We start from the raw sequence: 19,990 nt of genomic DNA, 5'->3' as shown, positions 1-19,990 counted from the left end.
AAAGAAAAGAAAAGAAAGAAACGGCCGACCCTGCAGGCTACTTCAAACCTACCGTTCCTCACCTGAGACCAGAAACCGAACTAATAACCATAAAAAGGATCCTGTAAACCCCAAGGCTCCCGCCGCTATTCTGCACGGGGACCCTCTTCTAAGTCACCCGAGGGCGGGCCAAGTGGGACAGGCGAGGTCTCCCCGGGGCACGCGGGCGAACCCAGGTGGGCCAAGGATACCCCTGCAAGGACACCCACGTGACCCGGCCCAGCGGCTCCCCCGAGCAGCCGCGCATGCGTGCTGGGGCCCCGGGCTCTGGAGGCGGCCCCGCGGCCTCTCCCGGGAGCAGCCGCGCATGCGTGCTGGGGCCCCGGGCGCTGGAGGCGGCCCCGCGGCCTCTCCCGGGAGCAGCCGCGCATGCGTGCTGGGGCCCCGAGCGCCGGAGGCGGCCCCGGGCCTCTCCCGGGAGCAGCCACGCATGCGTGCTGGGGCCCCGTGCGCTGGAGGCGGCCCCGCGGCTGCGCCCTCGCCACCGCTTCACTTCCGCAGCATCACCTCCCGGCCCGTGGGGGCGACCCCCAAGGGTCGTTCCGCCTCCCCGCACCCGCGCTTCACAGCAACACGCATCTCTCCCCCTCCTTGGCGTGAAAACAGCCGGCTTCGCGTCCTCCGCCAGGGACTTCTCCCTCGTTGCTGCCCTAGGACCCTCGCTCTCCCACCGACTCCTCCCTACCCCGCCTTCGGGAAGCCGCCTCCTTCCTTCCTTCCGCCCGCCGCTCGCTTTGGTCGCCGGCCGGAAACGCGGCGGAGGCCCGCTGCGCACGCGCACTAAGCCCGCCCCCCCCCCCCCCGCGTGGTCGGCCGCGCTCCTTCCGGTTCCGGCGCGCGCAGGCCCCGGCGCGGTCAGTCTCGCGATAGCTGGTGGGCGGGAGGCGCGGCCGGGGCCTGGCGGGCCTTTCCCGCTGCGGCGTCGCCCGGGTGGCTGTGCGGCGCGGCGCGGCGGCCCGAGCATCATGACGTCCGCCCTGGAGAACTACATCAACCGTATCCTCCGGCCCGGCTGCCGCGGGCGGGGGCGGGGGCGGCGGGCGGGGCGCTCGGGCCTGGGACCTGCCGCGCGGCGCCTTTTCATAGTAACCTGACCCCCCCCCTCCCCGCCAACAGCCGTGATGCGCGCGGGCCCCGGGGCCGCGGGAGGCCTGCGCTCGGCCGGGGGGGGCTGCGGCGCGAGCACGCCCGATGCGCCCGGGGGGGACCCGTGCGGCGCTGCCCGCGGTTTGGGTTTTGCTTCCGGAGGCGGCGGGGCGGCCCCAGGCGGCGGTCCCCGGGGCGAGGGCGGGGCCGGCCCCCTCCTCCCGCCGCTCCCGGGTCTGGGCCCCGCAGCCCCCCGCAGCCCCCCGCAGCCCCCCGGCCGGCGGCTGCCCGGTGTTGGTCTCCGTCCTCCGAGCGCGCTTTCCTTGACTCGGTTTCCCAGGAACCGTGGCAGTGATCACTTCCGATGGAAGGATGATCGTGGTAAGTCCCGAGGCGCTCTGTCTGTCCCCGCAAGCTCTCGGGTCGTACGTCCGCAGGGCAGGCTCCTGGCCGCCGCGGCCCGGCACCGCGGGGTCTCCGCCGCGGCCCTGTTCCCATCCAGCCCGTAGACAGGAGCCCGGCCGCCGACCCGCGCTTTCCACCCAGAAACGTGGGCTGCGAGGCGCCTGCTGCACCTGCTGCACCTGCGCGGCTTCCAGGAGCCAATCAGTGCAGCTGCGCGGCCCCCAGGAGCCAATCAATGCACCTGCGCGGCCTCCAGGAGCCGAGGCATCTGCATGGCCTCCAGGAGTCGAGGCATCTGTGCGGTCTCCAGGAGCCCAATGCACCTGCGCGGCCTCCAGGAGCCTGCTGCACCTGCACGGCCTCCAGGACCCGAGGCACCTGCACGGCCTTCAGGAGCCGAGGCATCTGCACGGCTTCCAGGAGCCGAGGCACCTGCACGGCCTTCAGGAGCCGAGGCATCTGCACGGCCTCCAGGAGTCGAGGCATCTGTGCGGTCTCCAGGAGCCCAATGCACCTGCGCGGCCTCCAGGAGCCTGCTGCACCTGCACGGCCTCCAGGACCCGAGGCACCTGCACGGCCTTCAGGAGCCGAGGCATCTGCACGGCCTCCAGGAGCCCAATGCACCTGCACGGCCTCCAGGAGCCCGCTGCACCTGTACGGCCTCCAGGAGCCCGCTGCACCTGCACGGCCTCCAGGAGTTGAGGCATCTGCACGGCTTCCAGGAGCCGAGGCACCTGCACGGCCTTCAGGAGCCGAGGCATCTGCACGGCCTCCAGGAGCCGAGGCATCTGCACGGCCTCCAGGAGCCGAGGCACCTGCGCAGCCTCCGGGAGCCGGGATGAATTGGAGATCCTACCCTCACCGCTGCCGGCCTGGTGTTCCGGCATCTGCCCGTGTTTCATGCTCCTCTTCCCTTCCCCAACCAGGCTGACATTCACTACAGGAATCATAGAGATTTTTTTTTTTTTTTAGATTTTGAGTCTGCCTCTTAGAAACTTCTTTATGATTTCGATACGACGTGTATGCAGTAAGGGACGGTTAAGACTTGTATGGTGTTAACGTACTTTCAGTACCTGCAGGTTGTATGACCTGTTTTCTGCAGGACAAATTATGGTCCGCTTTTTTTAAAGATTTTATTTATTTACTCATGAGAGGCACAGAGAGAGAGAGAGAGAGAGAGGCAGAGACACAGAGGGAGAAGCAGGCTCCATGCAGGGAGCCCGACGTGGGACTTGATCCCGGCACCCCGGGGTCATGCCCTGGGCTGAAGGCGGCGCTAAACTGCTGAGCCCCCCGGGCTGCCCTCAAAAAAGTTAAAGCTGTTATATTTTCTCTGTTTTCTAACTGCATCTAATTCATATGTTTTAATCTCTTACTTTCCTTTTCTGCAGTTTTTTTTTTAATCCTTGTGATTTTTATTAGTGGGTCCATGACTATTATTAAAGTGTTAGCCTTAACCATTTATTTAAATAAGTCATGGGGCAGCCCGGGTGGCTCCGTGGTTTAGCGCCCCCTTCGCCCAGGGCCTGATCCTGGAGACCCCGGATCGAGTCCCCGGTCGGGCTCCCTGCGTGGAGCCTGCTTCTCTCTCTGCCTGTGTCTCTCTCTCTCTCCCTCTCTCTCTGTGTTTCTCATGAATAAATAAAATCTTTAAAAAAAATAAATATAAGTCATGTACCAGGCACTTTACAGGTATTAATATCTATGATACAACTCTGAAGAATTATCCTTGAATTCGAGGTTAGGAACCAGGTTTAGAAAAAGTGAGTCCCTTTCCTAGAGCCACCTGGATAATAACTGGCAGGACCAAACTGGGATTTAAATCCAGCTTGACTCCAAGGCTGAGGCTAGTTGCCTTGCTCCCTTCTTAATCAAGAGAACAGTCTTTTCCCTTAAGGCACCTTAGTGTGTTTTGTCAAATAAGGACAGTTTGAAACGTTTTTATCTCAACTCTTCAAGGCATCTATTATACTAATAAACATTTGCAAATAGAAATAGTTTTTTACTTGGTGAAAATCTCAAATTTAAATTTTCCTATTTTTAACAGAATAGATCATAACTTTGAGAATTACTTTAATTTTATAGAAAGAAAAATATTTTAAAAGAGCATTTTGAGTACCAAAGTTCAGTAGTCCTGTATGTTATTGACACATGGCTTACGAGTAAAATGACATCAAGAGGCTGCGACCAGATGTGTTAACAACTACACCAACTTATCATATTGACTTTACATATTTTGAATTTCAAAACATGAAACGTTTAATAAGTGAGCTTGAGAGAATTAACCAACCAAAACTAACACGGTTGATATTTCTTTAGAAACTTGAAGAGAATCTGAGCTACTGTGTTGTGCTAGACCCATACCTTCCTTTATTCAGAACAAAGATCTCCCATAAAATTTCCTCTGAATATTTCCTTCAAGTTCTGGTTCTAATAATTACAATCCTATTTGTATCTACCTTACTGGATTTGGGGAAAATTAAGTAAGTAAATACATGGTTTCTGTGTTGAGAGTAGGCTGCGGGGAGTCCTGAGTAGAACCAGGAATATTGGCTAGAAGGCTACTGCAAAAATGCCAGCAAGGGATGATGTTGGGTTGGACTCGATTCTGGGTAGTAGGACCAAGGGAGAAACGGTCATGTTGCGAGGCTCATAGAACACTGGCCGCTAGTAAGTCCTCATTAGGTGTGAGCTGTTACTACCAGTTGAAGTCTGAAAGTTTGCATATACTTAATGGGACTGATGTGAATTTCTGAAGAACGATGAAATTCGTTTGTTTGTTCATAGGAGTGTAATGTGGTTCAGTGGTCTGGCCCTGAAGCTAGCCATTTCTGGCTTTGCTACTTTATACTCCTGAAATCTTGAGAGATTATGTAACCTCTGTGGGCCTTAATTTTTCTCCTCTGAAGTGAGAGTAACTAGTATGTGCCTCAAAGGATAAAAATTTGAGATAATGTGTGCGGTGCATTTAATAGCACGCGGCCTAGTGCTAGTGTGCAGCGTGAAGGGATACTGTTACGTTGCTATGGCTGGTATGTAGGCCTCCCACCTTCACATATTTACATGGTTTTCCTTAAATCTCATCTGTTTTAGTCTTTGTCTGAAGTTAGCTCCTGGACTATGTGGACTTTTATGCTACTTCCTTACACTGGGATATAGGTGTCCTCTGTAACTGAACAGTTCTGTCCACTAGTCAGATGTGTGGTGGGCTTTTTTTCCCCGTCTTAAAAAACCAAGAGGTAAGTTTTGTGTCCCTGGATACTGTTGGTTATAAAGAGGTATTCTATTTTACGGTGGATTTATATTTAAAAGAAGTACTTCTAAAATAATAAATTAATTAAAAATACAAATACTCTGTTGGTACAGCTGGGCACTACAAAATTTTTATGTCCTTGAATTTACACATTGAGGTAAACCAGAAGGTTTGTCTTTTTCTCCTGAATGTTTTCTTTACAGGGAACACTGAAAGGGTTTGACCAGACCATTAATTTGATTTTGGATGAAAGCCATGAACGAGTGTTCAGCTCTTCACAGGGAGTAGAACAAGTGGTGCTAGGGTTATACATCGTAAGAGGTGACAATGTGTAAGTAAAATATATCTTTTTTTTTTTTTAAGGCAGGTTAAATATATTAGAGGTATATACTGTTTACTATATGGAAAAGAGGTCTTTATCTACTTAGAGGCTTCTTAAAATGTTCTTCCAAAATACCCCCTGATTTTAGAGAAACGTAAAGACACTTCTAGGGTCCAAGGCTAGGGTTTGAGGATGCCTTCAAAATCTCTTGTGTGAACAATTCTAAATAATTCATGTTCAGTGCATTGAATTTATAAATATCCATTATTAAGTTCTTAGTGTAATTGGAACACTTAAGATGCCCCATGTTTATGGTGTAGCCTCAGTGAACGTGACATACCAATTATGGCAGTTTGAGAAGATACACTTAAGTGGTAGCAATTTAAGAGAAGTCTGCAACAGCAGAGAGTACTACTGTCCGTTAGAACTCGTGGTGATGATGGAAATGTCTATCTGCGTTGTCCACTCTGGTAAGGTACTAGCCACATGTGGCTATTGAGTACTAAACTGGTATGACTAAGAAATTAAATTTTATTTAATTTAATTACTTTTAATAGTCCCATGTGGCTAGTGTAGTTGGATTAGAAGCTTGTTGAATCAATTTTCTAGGGAGCATAGAATTCAAACATAGCTGGAAGGAAGCAAAAGATATATTACACATCTCGTATTATTATTATTATTATTTAAGATTTTATTTATTTATTCACGAGAGACACAGAGACAGAGAGAGGCAGAGACACAGGCAGAGGGAGAAGCAGGCTCCATGCAGGGAGCCCGATGTGGGACTCGATCCCGGGTCTCCAGGATCACACCCTGGGCCGAAGGCGGCGCTAAACCGCTGAGCCACCAGGGCTGCCCATCTCATATTATTTTGGAAGACAAATAGGATATAGAAAATGAGAGAATATTTTATTCATTTAAATTATTTATCTTAAAATCACCTTTAGATGGATAAATTATTTGATGATTAATCAAAAAATCGGGGGTTTATAAAAGGTGAATTTTAGGTGTTAAAAAGTGAGCTGAAAACACACACACACACAAGAAAGGCAAAGCATTTAATGGGGACCAGGTCCCCTGACCAGAATAATAATGATTATATTGGGGCTCTGCCTAATAATTGATTTTTTAAAAATATTTATTTATTTAAGAGAGCTTGAGAGCACACAGAGAGGGAGAAGCAGACTCCCCGCTGAGCAGGGAGCCCGATGTAGGACTCCATCCCAGGCCTCTGGGATCATGACCTGGCAGAAGGCAGGTGCTTAACTGAGTCACGCAGGCACCCCCACACACCCCACACACTAATTGATTTTAAGAAGCCTTCTCCTGCTTTGATAAGAAAGAAAGAAAGAAAAGAAAAGGAAAAGAAAAGGAAAAGGAAAAGGAAGAAAGAAGAAACCTTTTTGTTTTTGAGCTTCAATTTAAAAAATTGTAAACTTTGTTATGAATTCAATGGTGTGCTGGAGCCAGCTTGACTGGCTCAAGGAAGCTAATTGTTATATTTTCAGGAATTTTGCAAGCCAATTAATTGATGCTTGTTGGTGTAGCTTGAAACTGACCATGTGGGAGTATTTGCACTACAGATAGGAGTAAACACTGCAGAGCTGCCTCCCCGTTTTCCTTTGGAGAGCTAGTTTTAAAACGTGTACCAGCACCTTACTGTCTTCCATAAGGATTTTAAATGTTACTAAATTTTTTAAGGTGGAATTGAGATCTTTGATGGGTGCTTTATTTTTTTTTATTTTTATTTATTTTTTTTTTTTTATTTTTTTAATTTTTTTTTTATTTATGATAGTCACAGAGAGAGAGAGAGAGAGAGGCAGAGACACAGGCAGAGGGAGAAGCAGGCTCCATGCACCGGGAGCCCGACGTGGGATTCGATCCCGGGTCTCCAGGATCGCGCCCTGGGCCAAAGGCAGGCGCCAAACCGCTGCGCCACCCAGGGATCCCTGATGGGTGCTTTATATTAAGAAAAGATCATATATTTTCCCAGCGCTTGGTATTTCTATTAGAGAGCTGAAGGCTTTATATAGTTTAAAGCAAAATTGGGCAAATTCTCTATTACAAGTTTTCATCTATAGAGCCAAACTAATTTAAACAACCACTTTCTTATGGAATAATGTTTCATAATGATCTGGATATAACAATGACTATCCAGCTGGAGAGCCATGGCTTGGTACCTAACATAGTCTTAATGAGGTTAATGTTAGGTAGTGTTGAATCAAGGAAAGATTTGCTGGCTTTAAACCTAGCTAGTCACATTGAAAAACCATCTGTTAGGGCACCTGAGTACTCATTGTTATTATTTTCTTGTACTTTTTGGTGTTGGGTTTAAATGGAATGAACTGAGAAATCCTAAAAGGGAAACTAATGGATGTTATATATAAATACTGTACTATATTATATATATAATTATTATATATAAATATATAATAATATATAATATATATAATGGATGCTATATATAAATACTATATAAATATAAATAAAGTTACTCAACTAGTGGACAGTCCATGTTCGTATCTAGTACTGCTTTTGTGTGGTTTTTTTTTTTTGCTTTTGTGATCAACCCCAACACAGTAACACAGTTCCTGGATTGAGATGAAATTACAGGATTGGAAGCTGTGGGGTTATCTATCTGATATGTGTGTTTTTCCTTTAGAGACTCCTGATAGAATCACACTGTATGCAATCTGTCCTTTACATCAGCTCTTAGAATGTTGCCTTCGAATTACGTCTTGAAGTAATTTGTGACTTAAATCACATTCACTGCTTCATAAAAGTGATACTTGCTTTCGCCTTAAGTAGTTTTTACTGTGTCCTTTCAGTTTTATTTAGAAATGCATTTTTTTAACTGATTTTTTTTCTCCTTAAATAACTACAGTGCAGTCATTGGAGAAATTGATGAAGAGACAGATTCTGCGCTTGATTTGGGGAATATTCGAGCAGAACCTCTAAACTCTGTAGCACACTGAGGAAGAATTACATACATTGGACATCTGTAAATCTTTGTATAGAAACTGATTATTCTGAGGATGATGTATGGAATTTTTATGAATGTAATTTTGGACTTTTGACTTCATATTGATTCATTGTAATATGATATGTAAATTAAAATATTTCTACATTTCCTTGAAAAACATTTTTTTCCCCTAAACCCTAGGTTTGGTAGCTTGGTTTTATTTTTCTCTTAAATAGTATGAAAATCTCTACTCTTTTACTTTGAAAACTTCTAGAAAAAATATTTCATATTTTAATATTTATGGAAAACTAGTTAAGAAGAGAAATTTGTGTGCTATGTAAGTCAAGCATTCAAATACCGTCAATAGTGCAGGATACACGTGTTTTCTGATTTTTAAGAAAGTCTTAAGGAAGGTAAGTCTTGTAAATTGAACCATCCCCATTAATCACACTGCCCTGGTGGTTGGTTGCTATCCAGCACCTTAGGAATGTAAGTACAAATATGTTTGGTTGAGAAAAGGAAAAATGCTAACAAAGTTGAATATTATCTGAAAAAATGGATTCCATATAGTCTTAAAAGCCACCTTAGCTTTTAATCTCAAAAAATGGGGAATTTCTAGTATTAAAGGAGTTTTTTGTTGTTGTTTATAAATATGAGTAAGTAAATCTTGTTTTTATTAAGGCAGTGCCTGCTGTTATTGTCAGCAACTTCACATGACCCCTTAGTTTCATAAACCTGTTCTCAAAAGAAATAAACATGGTTTCCCAGAGCAATAATCAAGAAGAATGGGTTCATCACTTGAGTGAATCAATTAAGTGGATAATGTCCCTCATCTACAAGTAGGCTGTTTTCTAAAACCCCTTGTACAGTTGTTTGGACTTTTTAAAGAATCCATAGAAACCATGGTAAAAATAATGTTGAGATATCCAGACTAGTCCTCAGAAATTCTCATCAACTCAGTGGGGGCCAAAGTGTGTAACTTTGTGGTGAGTAGAAAATAGAAGGATATTTTGCAATCTTGTAATTCAAGCAAAATTTAAATAGTTTTTTCTTTTTTTCTTTATGAAAGTGTTTGGCAATAGGGGTTGGCAGGCTTTTTTGTAAAAAATGCAGATAGTATATATTTTAAGCTTTGAGGGCCATATGGTCTCTGTCACAGCTACTCAACTCTGTTGTTCTGCTATGAAAACAAGCATAGATAATACATAAATGAATAGTTGTGGCGGTGTTCCAATAAACTTCATTTATAATAACAGGTGGCGGGCTGGATTTGGCCTGTAGGCCATAGTTGGCTGACCTTTGGCCTAAAAGTAATACAAGCTCAGTAAGAAAAGATGAGGGCTAATTTGTATGGAATTTGGAAAAGGCTTCTGGAGTAGACCCTTTCAGAGTTTAGAGGTAGATTTCATTCATATTTTTAAATATTTAAAACTCTATTAGATATGATAGTTTTTTTGGTTCACAAATAAAACATTTTCCAGAGGAAAATTCCTTCATAGAAACAAGACTTGTAAGGAGAGAACTGTTGAGAGAATTTTCTTCACTGGTCACCAGGCACCATCACCTAGCATAACCTGGTTAGTGTTCTGATGTTCAGGCCTGCCCCTGGATTAGACGAAGTTTACTTAGTGTTGGAGACCATAAATATTTGGGTTCTGTAGTATAAGGTTTTATAATCAGTAATAAAATGAAAATAATGCAAGGTGAATAAAGCAAACAGGCAATTTAGTCAGGGACTATAAACCAAGTGTATTTAAGTAAATAATGGTATTTTAAATGGGTGAACTATTTCCGAAAATCAAATAAGGAATACTGGTCATTCATTTGCTAAGTGAAATGTTTCAAATACAAATGAAGTCCAGCTCAGATATTTTGCCAACATACTTGATAGAACACATGAACCAGTAGACAAACTACTCCCCCAACCACACGTGGTAATGAGTTTCTAATATGTAGCCTCTGAAATCTTATGCGTTTACCTGACTGATGTCAGGAAAATCATTCCCCGAATATGAATTGGATGTTTTTATTATTAATGGTTGCTAAGGGGAAAATGAATGAAAACACACAGAATGGTATACGTAGTTCTTTATTCCTGGGTTCACAGGGTAGGCTTTTTGTGTTTGTAACCAATTCAAATTGGATTTCTTTTTTCATGAGCATTAAAAAGGAACAACTATAAGTGGTAACTTGACTAACACACAGTGTCAGGTTTTTTAGGTTCTTTAATGAGACTTAACTGTAATCACTTTTTATTTATAAAGAGCTTCAAATCAATTTTAACCTGTAATTACCTCCATGTTCTGTGATTCAGGCACTGTCTAAGCCTAGCTTAATAATGAATCAAATTTTTCTGGGCAAGATATTTTCACTAAACTTTTTTGTAAAGGGCAATTAACTGCAAAAAGGACTTCGATTGTTTCTCTTAAATAGAAAACATTTCTAAAGAGGTGAAAGCATTGCTTTTAGGCTAAAGCACTTTGCTAAGTCAAGTGGCCTTACGTGCTGATGGTTTTGGCTTAAATATTACAAATCTTGATGCCAGAAGAATAAGATACCTAAAGATAAACTTATTAATATTTGCTTATTTTAAAAAAAATTTTTATTACTGCTTACTCCGGTTTTTAAAAAAATTTTTTTTAAAGATTTTATTTATTCATGAGAGACAGAGGGAGAAGCAGAGACACAGGCAGAGGGAGAAGCAGGCTCCATGCAGAAGCCTGACATGGGACTCAATCCCAGGACTCCATGATCATGCCCTGGGCTGAAGGCAGATGCTAAACCACTGAGCCACCCAGGGATCTCCATAATCTGCTTCACTTAAGTATCCAGCTTAACACCTTTATAAAATCATTCAGAATTTTTAACCTAATACGAGATAGGATAAAAACTTTAGCATTTAATGTAAATATAGACTGTGTCCCTGTGTTTCTCAGACATGCAACAAAGGAGTCCCCATGTGGATGAGAAAGGATACAGTACCTTCCTGTGAACCTACTTGGGTAGTAGCCGGAATTCTAAAGCAATCCTTAACCGCGATATAGTGTGTTCGGGGGCTTCACCTTCGAAAGTTAGCAGGTAGCATTTATTGATTGAGTGATACCGTGTGCCAGGCATGATGCTCGATGCTTTCAACAGTGACCATCTTACGTGGGAAATTGAGGCTCAGCAGGGTTAGTGCCTTAATGAGGTCACACGAGTAACAGGGCTCTAATCAGACCAAGTCTTTGTATTTTTATAAAACTGCGTATCAGAAAATATAGTGTCGAATTCCTGCTGTCAAATATCTATTAGAAGCCTGAGTGAAAGAAATATTTACATGATCCAAGGCAGTTCACAAAGCTGGGTTGTGGGTCATTTTCATAATTACCTGAGCTGCTTTAGACATTCTTGGGCCCTCTCTCGCTGATGTGGTTCAGTAGACCTGGAATGGGGCACAAAGGAATACGCAGCAAATAGCTAAGTAAGGAAAGTGGTACAATTATTAAAAGACCGATCATATGGCTGGATGACCCCTAGCTATGCTTCAGAATCCTTACCTTCAAGACATGAATAACAACATGTATTTTAGATGTTGTGACAAATGAAATTAGACAACACTTAAAAATTTTGAGATGATTTATGGGATTTCACAGTAAATAGTTTATTCTAGGTATTCTAAGGCCAAAGTGGAAAAGTTGCAGATGTGGGTCTTACCACTTTCATTTTTCAGAGTGCCTCTGGCTACCGTACATCTCTGTAAAAGACCTGGATGGATCATGTCAATTATGAGGATTAAGGTTAAGTGGAAGATAATGTGTAAGAAGTGTACATTATTTAACAAACATGCAGTATGATTACATTTGTCTTCCAGCAATCCTATACTCTTGATTTAAGGGTTTTAAAAATGAAAACAGGTATTTCACTTGTGAACTATGATCTCTCCATTCTGAATTTACATGTTCTAGATCTCACTTTATAAATTTACTTTCACTCACTTTTATATTTTATTTTACTAATTTGGAGCTTTTTTTTTTCTTTTAGCTTGAGCTGTTATTCTTAGCTTTTAAGTCATTGGCAAATTTAGTAAAAAAAATTTGTTTACATGTAAGACTGAAAAAACCAAAGTTGACAAGGCAAGGTTGATGGTGATCCATTAAATAGGATAGTATTCCCATTCAACCAGCTACAGATTTGCTTAGTTACAAGATCCATAGTCCTTTTTCTCCATCTTGTCTGCAGGGATTATTTGTGTGAAATTTGGTCAGATGTTTTGCTGTGATCTTTATTCCTCGTTTAGCAGGGAAAATACGTGACGTGGGCATATTCTTCATGAATCAATGCTGCCTCCTAGTGATCACTGCTTCCTTTTCTGTTTCCACAAAAGAAAAAAGTATATTTTGGAATTTTGTCAGAGACGTTTGTAAAGCCATTAAGGTCTACTACGTACCACGCTTGCAACTGTGGATATTCCAGGGAACGACACTAACAGGTTGTCCTTGTGAGGCATGTATCTGTCCTTAGCACCTCAACCAAATCATCTTGACTCAAAGGCTTACTGTCCAAGCTCATGAGTTATTTTGTCAATTTCCTTAAGTACTCAGGGATGTAACTTCTAGGGCTTGGATTCATTTAAAGGACTAGAACTGCTTTTTAAGTGGATATAATTTGCATTAATCATTTTCCCAACCTTTTTCCTGTTTTAAGATTGCAGAGTCTGTGTAGGTTGTGTAACACTAAGGATAAAGGCAAAAGAGGAATTCACCAGCAGTTTTCTCTCATTAGGTTATAGAATACCATCCGCTGCCCACTGGCGTTATCTGGTGAATAGAGAGTTGAGAACTATTCTGCGAGACACCGTTCACATCCTAGGTATAGCATTAAAAAATTTTAAACATCTTTATTGATTTTTTGTTATAACCCTTTACTCCATCCTTTTTGTACACGTTTCTTTTTTCAAACATCCTTTTATCTTATAGATGTGTTACTTGTCAAAAGTGGCACAGGTCAAGTACTGCTAACACTAGAATCCAAATCCCACCCTATTATTTCTACCCCAGTGTTCTTTCAACTAAAGCTTCTCTCTTCTCATTAGGGTGATTTTCAGTTATACTGTAAACCTCTGGTTTTTGTTTTCCCTATATACTGGCTTTATAAATATCAAATAATGCGTGGCTCAGTGGTTGAGTATCTGCCTGTGGCTCAGGGCATGATCCCGGGGTCACGGGATCGAGTCCGGAGTCGGGCTCCCTGCATGGATTCTGCTTCTCCCTCTGCCTGTGTCTCTGATACTCTCTGTGTCTTTCATAAATAAACAAAATCTTAAAAAAAAAAAAAAGTGTTTAGATCTTTCAACCTGATTTGGGTAACTTTACCGTAGTTATGTAGAAAAGGACCAGAGATACTAAAGCAGGAGGTATGATTTTTAGGAATTTTTAAATTAGAGTCTGGCAAGGCCAGTGTAGCATGGCGATGAAGGGAATCAGACTCAGCTTGTAGTTTTAGCAAATGAATCTTTCCATGTCTGCGATGCTCCAACAAAAATGGGAGACAACCCTCAGTGAGTTGTTAGGAAGATTAAGATAAACACTTAGAACACTGGAGTAAAGTAATGTGTCAATGTTAATAATAGCTAACATATATTCTAATACTGAATGAAAGACTCCACGTTATCTGTTGTTACCTAGGAAAAATCCTCAAAAGTAACTAAGAGCATTCCTTGATAAAACCCTTTGATGGAAAAATATTAGTAAAATCTCTACAGAGCTGTAAGTTTATTGGAAATGAGTATCTTTCCCTTGTGCAAAAGGTGATGTGAAGTTTTGACTACCACTTTTTTTAAGTGCCAGAGGTAGAGAGAGTACAGAGAAAAGCAATTAAAGTCAGTGATTAGAAGTCCTAAAAGGATTAGATCTCTTTAGTGTGAAAAGATCAATGAGAAATGAAAATATTCTAGAAGTCTGAAATTGAGAATGAATAAGAACTTGCATGTTTTATTTTGTATATTAAAAATAAGTAATGAGTGGAAGGATAGTTTAGGGCAAATAAAATTCTACATTAAAGAATGAATAATAAATCTAAGCAATTTATCAATAATACTTCATTTTCTGAGAATTTACTATATGAGAACCTTCACTGAGAGATGACATGACCCGTAAAGTGACATTTGAAGGCGATATTATAAATGTGCCCAGTGTACGGCAGAGTTTGCCAATGCTTCTACGTGCAGAGATGTTAGGGAGCACGGAGGAGAATTCACAGAGACGGATTTGTGCTGGGTCCTTAAGGAGAGTAAGGCTTTGCACAAATGGTTGAGAAGGCTTTCCACGTTGGTAGACAACAAAGGCAAGAATGAGCAAGATGTGTAAGAATTCCTTGAGTAGTAGACTGATTTATCTCTACGGTAAAGGCTCAGATCCTGCACACACCTCCACCCCCCCCCCCCCCACCAAAAAAAAAAAAGACTGAGCCTTGACCTTGTATCTTCTGGAGGATAACCTCTGAGCCTTTGGTATATCCTTCCCGATAAGAGAGCTCTTGTATGCCTGAAGCCCTGGGCCATGCCAGTTTCTGTTCAGTTTCTGAGGGTTGGAGATGCAGTAAGGAAGGCTAGTCCTGTGGGAGCTACATACCCATCTACATATCTATTCATTGTTTACAGAGCCCTGATAAAAACCCTCGAGCACTAAGACTTGAATGAACTTCTCTGATTGGCAAGACTTAGCCTGTGTCATCAAATATCACTGGGAAAATTAGGTGCTCTCTGCAACTCCACTGGGAGAGGACTAGTGGAAGAGTATACCTGTTTTTTTTTTTTTTTTTTTTTTTCTGGGATTTCACCCTAAGTGTCTTGTTCCTTGCTGATTTTAATCCGAGAAAAGGGAAAGCAATCTAATAATCTGTAGTCTTGAGACCACAGCTGAGATCTGCCCTCAAACCCTTGATGGGTGAAAACAAACTTGGTTACTACACTAACTATCAAACATATTAGAGCAAATAAACTCTAGGCCTAATCAGGCTTCTCAGAAAAAGAAAGAAAAATATTAAACCAAAGGAAACACAGTTAAATCTCATTTCTTGAAGATCCAGGATCTTAACTGCATCCCTTCTCTTGATACTGTGGGTACAAAGGTACCAGGGGGTGGGGGTGGGGGGCGGAGATTGGGTTGGAGTCTGGCAAAACTGGAGTTGAATTATAGTTCAGCACAGAGTAGCTATGGAATCATGGGTCAATTAACCAAGCCCTCTAAATCAATTTTGTAATTAATAAAATGATAGCATGCCAACTTTGCAGAGCTAATATGATGTTACACAGAGAACACGTGTTAAGCACATAATGTCCTATCTAGCCCAGAATAAAACTCCGAATAAATGTCTATTCCATTTCTCTTCTTTCCCCTATTTAAGAGGTAATAAGTGGATCTATAAAAATCTATAAAAATCCTACCTGCTAATGAGTCTTCTTCAGAACTCTCGTCCATAGCTAAGAAGTAAAAATGAATTTGAATCAGCAATAGAAAAAATATGCAATGATATTATGAGTACAATACTCTTATGCTTCACTGCAAAGTATCCCTAAGGAACACAACTGGAGAATATTCCAGAGTAAGTATTAATTATACTCGTGGTAGGCAAGTGATGCATTACGATCTTCCCCACCATCACAAATCATATGCAAGGGAGGATATGATTTATCAAAATATGATACAAGTGAATTACAATGCTAGCCTAACCCAATAAAATCAACAGAAATAGCATTATGAGCAGAATTGGTATTACAGCTAGAGAATAACAGATTTGAATAGCACGATTTCTCTAGACCTCTTCCATTAGGGGCAGTAAGGAGACGGCATACCTACTTAGCTGATTCTTCAGTTCAAGGAGGGAACGTTGGTAGAGACTGTTCAGTTCAGCAGGAGGAACCCATCATAAGGTCTAGAGGCACTGATTTGTCACATTAAAAATCAGGTAAGAGACAATGATCCTTGCAAAAATGTTACAGTGGCCAGGGGAGATGAGTACAAAAGAGACAAGTGTATTTGCTCCCTCTTCTCAGAGAGATGGCAATAAACTCATTTAGTCCTAGGCATTTTATGTACCCTGTGAAGAGAGTCCTGCAAACATGGGCTATTCCTTGGAAGAATAAATGGAAAAGTCCAATGCTAAGAACTTACCTACTCTAGACTACGTGGAGGTTCTACTCAGTAAGTTTAAGATCAACCATTTGGGGGCACCTGGATGGCTCAGTTGGTTAAGTCAACTCTTTACCTCAGCTCAGGCAGGTCTTGATTTCAGAGTCATGAGTTGAGCCCCACACTGGGTTCCATGCTGGACGTGGAGCCTTCTTAAAAAAAAATAGATATAGATAGATAGATAGATAGATAGATAGATAGATAGATAGATAGATAGATAGATCAGCCATTGAGCAGGTTGTGGAACTTTTCCAGAGTGGAACCTGCCAGATATGTAAATAACAATTTCATCAACACAGCCAAGCTGCCAGAGGGTGACATTAGGTGTCCCTGTCTCTACTGGGAGGATTCTTGTTCATACCATGTAAGCCAAAACTGTGTCATTTAAAACAAAGTACTTTTCATGACAGAGAAACTAGTAGAAAGCAAGCCATATGGTGTGGTACGGGCTGTTTTCAGATCATCCCTCAAGAAGATCCCTTCTGCACATATATTTTCCCAGTAAAGAGATGGTCGTGGAAGAGTCGGTGATTCTAGTTTTTTAAGGTGACCTCTTGAGATTCTGTCCTTCAGTGCTGGAGACTCAACTTTTGCATAACAGGATGGTCCAAAGAGTTAGTGTTGTGCGATGTCATTTTCTTACAACAGGCCCTACACCAAAGGACAAGAAAGACCTTTTCCATTAACTTGGCATTTTCATTTTTTACCCATTCAGGCGGTCAGCTGCATGACTTAGCAGCTGAGAAAATTGAATATAAAGATCAAAGTAAGACGATATAGATATTACTCTCAAAAGCATATGGAAACACACAAAGCCAGTAATTTTTAATGTATATTGAGGTAGGAAAAATACTTTTCCTTCCCCAATATTAGAGACATACTACCACACCTTTAGGACAATTATTTGTTGAGTAAGTGAATGAAGGAAAACAATGTTTTCCTTAGAAAAGATTCTCAAAAAGCTATAGAAATTAATTCTGCTCTATAGTGACTACCTGGAAGATTAGAACTACATCTGTTTCATGTTTGACCTTCTGACATAGGTCATAGATTCATAGAATGCCTACCAATTTAGACTAAACTAGGATGGCTTCATACAGTTGTTTAGGTCTGCACTGAACAAGTCACCACACCTAAGGGTACAATTTTCATTGCAGTAATTTTGTTCCTTGACATATTTTCGTACTTCTGTTAAAACTTCAAGTCCAGAGATGGGATGTTTTGTATATTTATTCTACAAATACAAATCTAGGGGATCCCTGGGTGGCGCAGCGGTTTGGCGCCTGCCTTTGGCCCAGGGCGCGATCCTGGAGACCCGGGATCGAATCCTACATTGGGCTCCCGGTGCATGGAGCCTGCTTCTCCCTCTGCCTATGTCTCTGCCTCTCTCTCTCTCTCTCTCTCTCTGTGACTATCATAAATAAATAAATAAATAAATAAATAAATAAATAAATAAATAAATAAAAATTAAAAAAAAAACAAATACAAATCTAACTACTGGTAATAAAATATCTTTTTCTAACAACATTAATAAATGTTGTGAACTAAATGTTCATGCCCCTCCCCCAAAATTGACAGGTTGAGTCCCTAATTCCAATGTGATGGCATTTGGAGTTAGGGCCCTTAGGGGGTAATCAAGTCACAGAAACCCTCATGAATGGGAATAGTGAGTGGCCCCATAAGAGACCAGAGATCTAGCTAGTAGCTCATTCAGCCATCTGAGGACACAGAAACCAAACCAAGGATTAAGACAATTAGCCAACAAATGGAAGACATATATTTTGTTCTAATGAAAACAACTCATTCTCTCCAATTTATGAAAGAGAAAGGTTAATAGATTGTTGATGTAACAATATACAAAAGAACTTGTGATTCTCAATATGGAATTGCTTTTCCAACTTAAGATAAATTAAAAATGTAACCTGACAGTGCTCGCTTTGGCAGCACATATACTAAAATTGGAATGACATGGAGAGATTAGCTTTGCCCCTGTGCAAAGATGACACGCAAATTCGTGAAGTGAAGCATTTCATATATATATATACACACATACTCATATCCTGACATTTTTTTATTGAAGTTCATATTGCTTTGTGTTTGTTTACAGTTTCAGTTTAAATAGACAGATGCTTTTATTATGAATAAATTGATATCATTTATTATAAGAATTTGTTTTAAAAATAACAAACCCATTTTATAACAAATCCACTGTTTGTAATTACATAGAAACAAATAACACTTACTTATTTGCTAATTCATACAAAGACACCATATGGATTTAATGAACTTCTGAAACTAAATTTCTCTTCGGACGTTGTTATTTCAGAATCTCACAATGAACATCTTACATAATCATAAATTGTAGAATTTTAAGCAAATGAAATTTACATATTGATTTTTAAATAGCTCTTTTATTATGAAAACTTTTATAATCTTACTTTCTAGATCTTTGGCAGAACCAACAATCAGAAGTTTCACTGATAGCTATGTTTGAAATAAATATTTGGGTCTTCTTTATTATTTTTTTCTGGGATATCACATGGGATATTTTCACATAGGAAAAAATGTCATAAATAACATTGCTATTTTAATACTGATATAATGTACCAACCATAATACATAACACTCATATTTCTCATAACAGGACAGAAGCTCATAACTATTAATAATAAGTATATAAAATTGGCATATAATTTCTATAGACTTCAAATTTCTGAGCTACACTAGCTTTATATTAGCATTTAAGTGAAAAATTGTCATCAAGTGGTCCTGAATTGAGGGCAGTACATTTCATTAAATCAACCAGGGTGACATGATATGGTGGAAAGATCCTGAAGTCCTGAAGATTAGTCTAGGCACATAGCTATTTTTTCTTGGTCAAGTATTTTCTCTTCGGCTTTTGTAAGATGTGACTTTTGCCTGACCTTCCTAACTCCCAAGTGTTGTCGTAGGGATTTAATGACATAACATATACAAATATTTTTGTGAGATTTTCACAAGGGTTTAAATCCTAATATTACTTATTAGATGGCTTATTGCTTTGGTTTATCATTTCTCAAATTGCACTCCACTACTACATTGCTTGTAACTAGAATTACATATATTATAAGCCATTAGATAATAGATTTGTGATTGCATATAAGAAACTTTAGGGTCTCTGTTAACAGTGGCCATCATGCTAATGGAAGACAGCTAACAGAAGTCAAGACTGATGTGGAAAACTATTCCCACTCTGTCCATTCACATTCCAAACCAGGTGATCTTTGGGAGAATAATGCTCAATCTCCAGGTCGATCCTCCCAATTGTTTGGGAAGGTGGAAACCACCTTTTATTCTTGGATTGTGATACATGTGTGGGTTTGAATGAACCTTCCCTAAGAGATTTAGGTCCTCTAGATTCAGAGAATCCTGTTGAACCTTGAAAATTATGACAGCCTCTCCTGAAACAGGTACAGATACAAGAAGCCACCTGGGGTTTTTTAATACTTATCAAACTCAGAACTTGAGTAGCTGACCTTAGTAGTGGGGACCTAAGGGAAGTAGTAGTCCCCCGCTGCCCTGGAGGAAAATGACACAGGAATTTTCAGTCTTGGGAGACCATCTAGGAGAAAAGAAAGAGACTGATGCCTTTTTGCAATACTATCTGAATCTGATCACTTCAGCTGGGCCCTATTAGCACTCCTTGGATTTGCACCCTAAGTGTTGTAATTCCTTCATCCTAGTCACAGCCCTGATTTCTTAGCAAGAAGAAC

General features: G+C 41.4%; 1 protein-coding gene, 1 long non-coding RNA gene and 1 other non-coding gene across 3 annotated transcripts in view; 2 read left to right on the top strand and 1 right to left on the bottom strand.

Annotated features, from left to right (window-relative positions):
* The window catches only part of LOC144288505 (uncharacterized), a 683,266-nt gene that overhangs the window by 21,838 nt on the left and 641,438 nt on the right, over positions 1–19,990 (bottom strand). The window lies entirely within an intron of this gene.
* On the top strand, positions 889–8,245 carry LSM8 (LSM8 homolog, U6 small nuclear RNA associated). The gene is made up of 4 exons (XM_077856007.1): positions 889–1,035; positions 1,466–1,506; positions 4,987–5,114; positions 7,990–8,245. The coding sequence occupies exons 1-4, from the start codon at positions 1,005–1,007 to the stop codon at positions 8,078–8,080; spliced, it is 291 nt and encodes a 96-aa protein (XP_077712133.1). The 5' UTR covers positions 889–1,004; the 3' UTR covers positions 8,081–8,245.
* Positions 18,167–18,272, top strand: LOC144289272 (U6 spliceosomal RNA). The gene has a single exon (XR_013357247.1). It is a non-coding gene; the product is annotated as a U6 spliceosomal RNA (small nuclear RNA).

This window comes from Canis aureus, chromosome 18, assembly GCF_053574225.1.
Source record: "Canis aureus isolate CA01 chromosome 18, VMU_Caureus_v.1.0, whole genome shotgun sequence".
Lineage (NCBI taxonomy): Eukaryota > Metazoa > Chordata > Mammalia > Carnivora > Canidae > Canis > Canis aureus.
Note: the sequence above shows the minus strand (reverse complement) of the source record. Positions and strands in the feature narration are given on the sequence as shown.

What these genes read in the sequence shown, in the direction of transcription:
- LSM8 (XM_077856007.1), top strand. Translation starts at nt 1,005, where the DNA reads ATGACGTCCGCCCTGGAGAACTACATCAACC. An exon ending in CCGATGGAAGGATGATCGTG is followed by an intron (nt 1,507 to 4,986) that starts GTAAGTCCCGAG and finishes TTTTCTTTACAG; the next exon opens with GGAACACTGAAAGGGTTTGA. An exon ending in ATCGTAAGAGGTGACAATGT is followed by an intron (nt 5,115 to 7,989) that starts GTAAGTAAAATA and finishes AAATAACTACAG; the next exon opens with TGCAGTCATTGGAGAAATTG.